The 10,474-nt window shown below is 31.5% G+C and overlaps 1 protein-coding gene across 1 annotated transcript; it reads left to right on the top strand.

Annotated features, from left to right (window-relative positions):
• The first annotated feature begins 304 nt into the window (after positions 1-304).
• On the top strand, positions 305-1,209 carry LOC133789642 (zinc finger BED domain-containing protein DAYSLEEPER-like). Its single transcript, XM_062227427.1, has 3 exons — positions 305-830; positions 920-975; positions 1,053-1,209. The coding sequence occupies exons 1-3, from the start codon at positions 323-325 to the stop codon at positions 1,080-1,082; spliced, it is 594 nt and encodes a 197-aa protein (XP_062083411.1). The 5' UTR covers positions 305-322; the 3' UTR covers positions 1,083-1,209.
• Positions 1,210-10,474: the final 9,265 nt, after the last annotated feature.

Below are 10,474 nucleotides of genomic sequence, written 5' to 3'. Positions count from 1 at the left end.
TGAACAATTAAAACTACGTGATTCAAGATATGTTAGATATGCGCCATCAGGAGATGATTGGATTAGAGCTCAAAAATTGTGTGACAAGTTGGAAGTGTTTCATGAGGTGACAGAGTTGTTTTCTGGAACCAAGTATCCTACAGCTAATCTTTTTTTCCCAAAGATGTGTCAAATTAAAATGAGAATTAAAGCATGGATGACAGTGGATGAGCCCTTTATTAGGGACATGGCAACTCAAATGATGTCTAAGTTTCAAAAGTATTGGGAAGAGATTCATGGGCTTATGACTATGGCTATTGTTTTGGATCCAAGATATAAGTTTATGTTGATCGAATATTATTTTCCTACCATTTATGGAAATGATCAATGTGAGATTGAAATTGAGAAGGTCCGCAAGCTTTGTTATGAGCTACTAGAAGAGTACAGTTCTAAGTTTCCTAATCTTAGAGAAAGAAGTCAGCAAATGGATAGTGTATCAGCATCTTCTCAAACACAAATAGATGATCTATCTAACTTTGACACATATGTTAGAGTTGCATATGGTGTAGAGAATGTGAAGTCAGAGTTAGAACTCTATTTGGAAGAGAAATTGATACCTAGGACTGATGAGTTCTTTGATATATGCAATTATTGGAAAGTAACAGGACTTAAATATCCTGTGTTGAATATGATTGCCAAAGATATATTTTCTGTGCCTATTAGCACCGTTGCTTCGGAATCTACATTCAGTACTGGTGGTAGACATGTGGGTTCACACCGAGCAAGACTTCATCCTTCTACATTAGAAGCATTGATATGCACTCAAAATTGGTTGGTAAATGACAAAAAAGGTAAATATACTTATCTTTATATATATATATATATAAATTCATATTTTATTGTATTATTTCAATATTAATTTGTTTTATTTTCTTTACAGAAGCGACTCCACTAGTCACCATGAATGATGAAGATAATGATGTAGATCCAACTATGGTACTTAATTAAGTTTTTAAAAGTCATCAAATAAATTATTAACTTCTATTATTAATACATATATTTTTTTTTTGTAGGAGCCATACATAGTTGATCTTGATGATTAAGGTAGCAGATCAATAAAGAAGATCTTGATGACGCATCAAAAGTGGAGTGCTATGTTGCATATGATAGTTTTATTTTACTTTGTTCTCTTGAGAAACTCTCAAAAGTGGAGTACTATGTTGCATATGATAGTTTTGTTTTACTTTTTTCTATTGAGAAACTCCCAAAAGTGGAGTGCTATGTTGCATATGATAGTTTTATTTTATTTTGTTCTATTGAGAAACTCTTATTATACTTGGCGAATTCTTGATTTAAATGATGATATAATGATATGATTTAATACAATTCTCTCATGTTACTTATATACATGCATAATATGTAAAATTGACATTTTATATGTGGTTTAGAATATCCTTAATTTTAAATAGATTTTAAGTATAAAATTTATAAAAAAAATTATTCTATAACTACTCTATGAAAGAATTGTAAATATTAAAAAATATGTTTTATTTAATTATCCTTATTCTTGTAATTATTTTTGTAAATTATAAAATAAAAAATAAAATAAAATATTTGAAGGTGTAGTTGACAAGAAGTGTAAAAAATAAAGATTGTAATAAAAAAATAATTTAAGTTTAAAGAGAATTCTAAAATTAAAATTTAATATTTCTTAAAAAAAAAAAAAAAAAATGGGGCAAATGGGGCGGGGCAAACCCGCCCCGATTAAGACGGGGCGGGGCGGGGCGGAAGCGGGCGGGGCAGACCCGCCCCATTTACATGCCTATTTTTTACGTGGTTCAGCAGTTAAATCTGCCTAGTCCACGAGTCTCTGTTATTAACCTCAAGATTATCTCTGAACAATTCTTTAGCATGAATTCTCCAGAGTTTTCTCTTAAGGATCAGAATTTCGGTCCTTTACAATGATGCATGGCTTCTCTATTTATAGAGAAGGATGAAGAATACTATCCCACATATTTTGGGTAGTTACTCTTTTGTGAATAAAAATAAATGGCTTTAAATGCCTTTAATCAGATAAAAAAGGAAACGTCCCTGATGACCAGGGAACGCATAACTGACTAAATAATATCCCACGATTCTTGGGGATTTACATCAATAAATGAGGATTACATCTCATGTTTACAATACTTGTAGATATTCAAGGTGGTTATAGCATATCTCCAAGACTTTAGCATTTCAGGTTTCATGTCATTATGCGAGTCACTGACATCTCCCGAGCTAACGTTGCTTTCGAGATGGGATATCGAGCTCAAGACCCATGCTCCGAAGTTCCTGAAGATGAAGGTATTCTCGGAACTACCTTTCGAGATCGAGATCATTTCGAGATCACATTTGTCGAGATCATATATCATACTTTGCAGGCTCGACTTACAATCCTAGATCACTCTAATCCTCACGAGACCATTTGTTGCGAACTCAGCTTTCGAGGTCATATTTACTATGGCTCGAAATCTGGGTATAACAAATATATATAATTAAAAAGTAAGTAATGAATAAAAATATATATTCATAAATGTATATCATATGGTATGGGTGGTATATATTTTTAAAATACAATATTATAATTATAAAGGTGTTGATTGGTAACAATTAAAAAATAATTTTTTATTTAATTAATTAAAATTTGACAATTAAACATAAAATAGTGTTTGATAACTCTATTTTTATTTATTATTTTTTTAAATTTTAAACACACTTTCAAAAAAAATTTAAACCGTTTTCCATTTTCAGTTTCTTTTTTTTTTCTTCTTTACTTCAAATCCGCACATCATTTTATATTGTTAAAGAAAACATAAAAATAAAAGTTATCAAACACATTTATTATTTTTTTGTTTTAAAAAAAAACAAAAATAGTTATCAAACATATTTTTATTTTTTTAAAATAAAGGAAAAAATATAAATAATAATTCTATTTTTGTATTTAAAAAATTCAAAAACAAAAATTTTACCAAACACAACAAAAATGTTACACATAAATATAATAATATTTTTAACGTTATTTATCAAATTGTAGACTTAGACTTACTAGATTAGTATAATATTGTTAAGAAAAAAAATAAATATACACATTATTTATTTATGAAGTCAATATAACCAAATCAAAAAAATTATAGCTAATAACAATCTTAAAAAATGTCAAACTTAAATGCAAACACAAAAGTCTAGGTTGTAACATAAATAGTAATGTTCTAATATCTCAAAATAATTATTAGGCATCATTTTGCAACATATTCATAATATATTGCATTTTCACCTCATCTGACATTGCATAAAACACTCGCATCAATGAGGGCTTTTCTGCTAACATGTTGGTGGCTTTAATACATTGTATTGCAGTTAGGCTGTCAATCTTGCTTATTTCTGTATATAAATTGGCTTGCATATCAGCTACTTCTTTATCATTCGATAATGCATTGATCACTCCTTGAAGCTTGGGGACGATTTTTGATACAGATTCTGCTAATGCACCAATATTAGCTGACATACCATCCATTACCTTTGACATTTTCTTTTTATTACGTTGTTGGGTACTAGTAGTACTCTCAGTGGATCTACGACGCATATTACTAGGGTGTTGAGTATTTGAGACACCATCAAACTCATCTATTTCTTCATCATCCCCTTCATCAACTATATTATCATCAACTCCAAAATCCACACCAATTGTATCATCTTGTCGTATTTCCTCTTCATCATCGTCAGCATTACCAGCATTTGTTCCAGTAGCACGATCTTGACCATATATTTCTACTCGCTTGTAGTAATAAGGAAATAATTTTTCATATAATCCACTTGCATATTTGGACCTATCAATAATATTCATAAAAAACAAATACATACAAACACTAATTTGGCACAAAATAATAATAATAATAATAATAACTTAAATAAGTAAAAGCTATTTAAATTAATAAATTATATTCCACGAAATATGAACAAAAAAATCTATCATATATACATCATCACATATGTTGGACCTATCAATAATATTCATACAAAGTTGTTGCTTATATGCAAACATTAAACACCTCCTACCGTGAATACGCTTAAGAAAAAAAAAGAATCAATAATAAATATGTCCATCATTTCTCTAATAAAATAATTAAATAATAATAATAATTTAATATTCTTTTGCAAAAAAATTGAACTTAAAAATTAGTTTCTTATGATGAAGTATAAATAATAAATTTGAATGTTAGTTAAATATTAATTATATATTTTCTATTTTTGATTTTCAATGAATATTTATGTATCTACATTATCAATATATTATTTATAAACTATTTTAATAATAATATGAATATAAATAACGTGATCATTATATAAATATATATATATATTAGTTCTAAAACTAAAATAACGTGCCTACCAATGTAACGACCTAAATTTACTAATAAGGCTTAAGGGCCTTGATTAGTGTGACGGGAGAGCATAATTGGATTATATGTGATTTAATGATTAAAAGCATGTTATATGATTATTTGAATATCTGTGATGCATGACTATGTGTATTAGTATGCATGTAGGCCCAGATTAGGTTAGAAGGGCATATTCGTAATTTTGGCATGTTGATGGCATAACTGTATATATTTTTGATAAATTGTCGAGACCACATTATTATGTGGATATATTCGCAATCTGCGACTCGAGGCGATCCTAGTGAGTGATTTAGCAAAAAAGCCACGGCGGGGATTTATACCCGGCTCGGGGCGAGCCTGGGGGTAATTCTGGGGATTTAGAGAATATATTGGATTTTATTTTGACATTGAGGAATATAGTTGGTGATTAGTTAGGTGTTGGGAAGTAAGCAGTAAATATTAGAGACACTCCAGGAATTAGCGGGAAATGGGAATAAATGACCAAAATGCCCTTGGAAGGATTAAAGGCTTAAATTTAATGGGAGGGTATTATGGTCATTTGGCTTATAAGGGATAAGAGTTAAGTTTGCTTTATGCCTTAGTGGAAAGTCTAGAATCTGAAGGAAGCTGAAAGAAAAGAAGAAGAAAAAGAAAGAAGGAAAACATGAGTCATTTCCTCTCCCCTTCGGTTTAAGTTTCTTCCTTATCTCTTGAAGGAATTTGGAGCTGTAACTCAGGGAGAGTCTAGGCAGGAGCTTGAGGCTAGGGTCCTTGGTTTGGCTTGAGGAGTTAGCAAGAGTAGTCCATCCATTTGAGGTAAGGTTTAAGGTTTCTTTTCAGTTTCTGGTTCTTAAAGTATATATGGATTTTGAGCTGAGTTTTGGTGGGAATTCTAGGGAATTGAGGCTGAAGCTTTGAGGAGTGAAAGCTAAGGAAGAGTGGAGGATAGCCTAAGGTTGAACTTCTCTGTTTAAGGTAAGAAGTTCTGATCTTGGCCACTTGAATTGAATTTCGTGGCTTCAATTGTTTTTCTTGTTGGGTTTTTGAGCACTAGGTTCAGCTATGGTGATTCCCTTGATCTGAGGTGCATGTGATTGAGTTTTGTATGGTAGGACTTATGTGATGATTTGAGGATGTTGGGAGGCTTGTTTTGAAGTTTGGTTAAGGTTTGGTTGGGTTTTGGAAAGGTTTGGCTCGGGAGAATTCGAAGGAGAAAAATCTGTGCTGGGCTATGCTGTGACTAGCGTTGTAGCGCTAGTGAATGGGCGCTACAACGCTAGGCCCTGAAGCTTCAAAGCTTTTTGGCTCTGTTTGTAGCGCTATAGCGCTCTCCTTAGGGCGCTGTAGTGCTACCCTATTCCCAGAAAAGGGTTTTTGGGTTATTTCTTAGGGTTTTTTCCCGGGGGCTCGAAGTTTGATTCCAGCACCCCGTTTGGTGGAATTAGGGCTTCCCGATGGCTCGGGATTGGTCCCGAGGCTAGGTTTTGGAATTGAAGTTTGGAGTTGATTCTAACTTGTGACCGTAACTAGGTGTACGCTAGGGCTCATACGGGATCGTGCTTGAGGGTCAAATTGAACAAAGCTAGCAAAATCTAAAGGTAAGAAAACTGTACTCGGTTATGTGTTTGTGATGGGACTAAGAGTTCCCTATATTTGTATGATGTCATAGATGGTATTATGCCATGGGACATGTGATAAATGGCCTAAAGGTGTCGTAAATATTACTTGTGCACAGGGCGCGGCTCGGCCACTGGTAGCTGAGGACAACTTAATATTCACTGAGCTCGGTTTAAGCGGGCCGGAGTCAGTGGGATAAATAGAGGGTGCGGCCTAAGGGCGTTAACCCTGGTTATCATATGTGATTTGATTATTGATATGAAATTATATACCTGATATGTTGAATACTTGAATAACATGAATGCGTAGACTGTTGAGTACATGTTTACGCTGTATGAGTTATCTGATTGTTTGCTTAATGATTATGCTCTGTCATTGTGTTTTCTTGCTGGGCCTTGGCTCATGGGTTCTACGTGGTGCAGGTAAAGGCAAGGGCAAGTTAGACCAATCCTGAGATGGAGGGCTTCGGGGCTGAATGTACATAGTCAGCTGATCGGCGGCCACGATAGAGGAGTGATACAGGACGAGAAAAGCTTAATTGTCTGTTTTGCCTTAGAATGGCTAATAACTGTATTTTAATCCTAAAATTTTGTAGACTATCTTTTAACTTTACTACTTTTGGGATCCCATGTAAATAAAAATTGTTTGTTATAAGAAATGAAGCTTTTGAGACCAAAATCTTTTAACCCTAACTCAACTATAGTTTCAGTAACACGTTTCTAATTAAATGGCTTGATTGGCAAGTCTTGCACCTTTACAAACACACAGTGTAACGGTCTTGACTATCCAGGGCGTTACAACCAATTTTTTTTTTTAAATTTATTCAAAAAAAAACTCATTATTAGTTGAGATTTTCTTGCATTCTAGTTATATATGCATCTTTATTTAAATTTCCAACAAAATATTTATCCTAAATAATAATAATCACAATAACATTAATAATGAAAATAATAACTTTTTAAATTCAAATTCTTAAATATCTGTTTGAATATCCATATGTCGATTTTTTTCTATTTTATTTTTTTATATAAAAAATGAAGTAAATTAGTTTTGATTAACATCATTTAAATTTACTTCTATCATGTATTGTTTTGGAAAGTTGATAATGAAAAAATATTCATAGAATTTAATGTTCACTATCTATATATGTGTAAATAATTATATCTGGGTTAACATGTTGGGAATTGAAACCATCTATATATGTATCATAAACAAGATTCAAGAAGATTAATTACAACTAAAGTGAAAAACACAAACACACATCTATATCATAAAATAACATATCTTTGATTTAAAATAATTAAAAATTTTAAAAAATATAATATGTTACCTAAAGGTGAAGTGCACATCTGGAATAACCACAATGGAAATAAATTGTAGATTTGATTGTGTAAATAGAAGTCAAGAAGAAAAACAAGAAGAGAAAAAAAATGATGAAAGCACAATAAAAATAATGAAGAATAGAGAAAGTAAGAAGAAAAACGATAAGAAGAGAAAAAAATGATGCTTACGTTAGATAAATTAGACTGATATTTATAGGGTAGAATTGTCTATTAATTTTTAAATATAAAGAATCAAAATAAAATTTCAGCGTAATCCCATTCATTAAAGAGATGAGGGGAGAACATTTCCTTTACTTTTCTCCTAAATTTATGTGGGTCCTACTAATCTTTCCCATTCCTAAAATTTAGTAAACACTTGAATGAAAATAGTTACCATTTAAGTGATTCTCATTCCCTCTAAGTAAGCATGCCATAAGTGTGAAAATTTTATTTTTTTCACATTTTTAACTACATACTATGTTAGTTCATCACTTTAAATTTACTCACCCAATTGCTACCAAAATTTTCCAATTCTATTTTTGGTATGCCATTTAGGTCTTTGTAAAATCTTAGGTCAAAATGAGCTTTTTTTGTTGGTGAAATCATTTTCTAACAATGATGTAAAAATTACCTTATTTTCAAATTCTTATTTTTTCCAAACTTTGATACTTAATAACTTTCAAACCGTTTAGTATTTTCTTACCAAATTTTACAGTGGTATACTAGGTTATGCCAATAACATGTCTACAAAATTTTAGAAAAAACTGGGTTCATTTTCCTTATACAGTGGCTGTCCAAACTTTGTTCCAAAATTAAGAATACGAAAAAATAGTTTTTTACCTAAACTTTGAAATAGCATAACTCACTCATTTATAAACATTTTTTAGTGTTTCAAAAGCTCAATTTTATGCAATAAATCTCAACAACATCACAGTATAATTAAATTTTACAAAATCAATATATAGTGGCTGCTTGATCCCTTGGAAGTCACAGCTCAAAACATGTATTTTGTTTTAAGGTTTCCTACAAAACCCTTGGGGGTTTTGGTCCCTATTTTTAAAAATCAATAGACAAGCATCATAAAAATTATAAAACAACTACCATAACCTTATTACATCACCAATAAGAAATTTTAAGCATTAACTATACAAAATAATGCTTAAAACTAAAAATTATACAATAACAACCATAAAAGTAAACTTTTTACCTCTTTGGTGTTCTTGTTTAAGGTGTGAATCTTCCTATTAGCTTTGGCTCATTCAAAACCTTTCAAAAACCCTAACCAACTCCCCCCAACAACATAGATAATTAGCTATTTATAACTCTATGATTAAAACTTTACAAAAGTCTAGATTATTGAAACTTTACCTTAGGGAAAACCCTTCCTAGACCAAGGCTTAGCTTCCAAGTCTCCTTAGTGTTCTTGAAGTTGAAGGTGGAGAGAAAACTTTGAGAAAGTTTTCAAAAAAAAAAAAAGATGATAGTGAATGGGAGAGAGGTGTGGTCGGTTTTGGGGGTTAGAAGGGCTCACACAACTCTACAAAATATCATATAACCACTTGAGTGTTTCACCACCCACTTGCCTATTACCCTAATACTTAAATAAATGGGATTTAAAAGTTAAATAAATTTGGGTTCATACCCTTTTTAGAACACCACATGGCTGGCCACCTTATCCTATATATCCATTTATATATTTTTTTTATAATGATGAATAATTATTTCATAAGAAGAAAAACTCAATTTGACTTTCTACACCTTTTTCACACCTATTAAGTTTTAATCACAAAACTTAACATTAAATAATTAAATTAAATATCTCTCGCATTTAATTTAATTAATCACACTATAAAACTTAACATAAGGTCCATTCATGGAATAAAATTCCCCATTTCGGTAAAATTAAGCATTTAACACATAATGCCCTAAAATTTCCATTTCCCTTAGGTTTATTATTTTTTACCAAACATTAATTTTTATGAATGTATTTTATGCCCAAAATATATTTTCCATAGCTTTTCAATTTTATTTTCTGAGATTTTTCCCTGATTAGGGTTTTTCTCTCGGTCCAGGACCGAAAGTCTTATCTTGACTTTTAAATCACAAAATTCATAATTTGGTTAGCAATAACTCATGGAATAATTTCCAAACAAAATATAATATTATTTAAAATAATATTCTTAACCCGGGGAAAAATCCCGACCCGAGTCATTTTAAAGGTACCCAGAAAGGCAAGACGTTACAGACTTCGCCTCAATGTTTATTGAAGAGTTATAAAGCGTACTTCGCCTTCATGCCTCAAAGACTTTCACTTGAAGTCTGTTACCCACCAAACAATTATACATTGAATACTACTTATCAAAACGTTCTTGGGATATTTGTTGGAGCTAGGCTGTCTCAACCTCCCCAACTTGACATATCTAGAACTAGGTCGTCACAACGTTCGTAGCTGGTGAGGCCTATCATTGAGTTCCCTCACGGGGATGATGACAATGATGTGCATGACACCACCCACTTAGGAGATTAGGATATATCGTTAGTTTAGTTAGCTAAGTTTGCTACATTCAACAAGCAAGTAATAAGGAACTAAGTAGGATATTTAATATATTAATTTTGTTATCTTAATGAAATATTTTGGATATTTAAAATATGAAATACTATATTTATTTTTAATTTTTTATTTCTAAATCAATATTTGTGAAGACAATTTAAAATGTTTCATAGCAATTGCCATTTATTTGCAGTGACATATTCAAATTATGATCACATTTGCAAAACTTTTAGCGGCAACATATTTGAAATTATTGTCGCAATTGATCATCATGTACGAAGAATTTACATTGTCATTTGAGGCGATGGTACTAACTACTGAAGGCAATGCCATCACCGCTAGTAGTACTCCTTCAGAGGCGACATATGTAGTCGCCGCAAAAGGAGGGCAATACTACAAGGTTATAATAGCGATATGTCACCCCTAAAAGGTATTAACAGTGACAATGGGGTGTCGCCACTAAATAATTTATTTCTTGTAATGGATCTTTGACTCATTCGATGCAATGTAGGTTGCTCAACAATCCTTAATGATATATTTTCTTAAGATTCTCCAATCCTTGTGGATTCTTGAGAGTTGTTGTTGCT

Source organism: Humulus lupulus, chromosome 7 (assembly GCF_963169125.1).
Source record: "Humulus lupulus chromosome 7, drHumLupu1.1, whole genome shotgun sequence".
Taxonomy (NCBI): Eukaryota; Viridiplantae; Streptophyta; class Magnoliopsida; order Rosales; family Cannabaceae; genus Humulus; species Humulus lupulus.
The sequence above is the reverse complement of the archived record's forward strand: the minus strand, read 5'-3'. Positions and strand labels throughout refer to the sequence as shown.

Coding starts and splice junctions, on each gene's coding strand:
- LOC133789642 (XM_062227427.1), top strand. CDS start 323: ATGTTGATCGAATATTATTTTCCTACCATTTATGGAAATGATCAATGT. Junction 831..919: donor GTTGGTAAATGACAAAAAAG/GTAAATATACTT, acceptor TTTTCTTTACAG/AAGCGACTCCACTAGTCACC. Junction 976..1,052: donor ATGATGTAGATCCAACTATG/GTACTTAATTAA, acceptor TTTTTTTTGTAG/GAGCCATACATAGTTGATCT.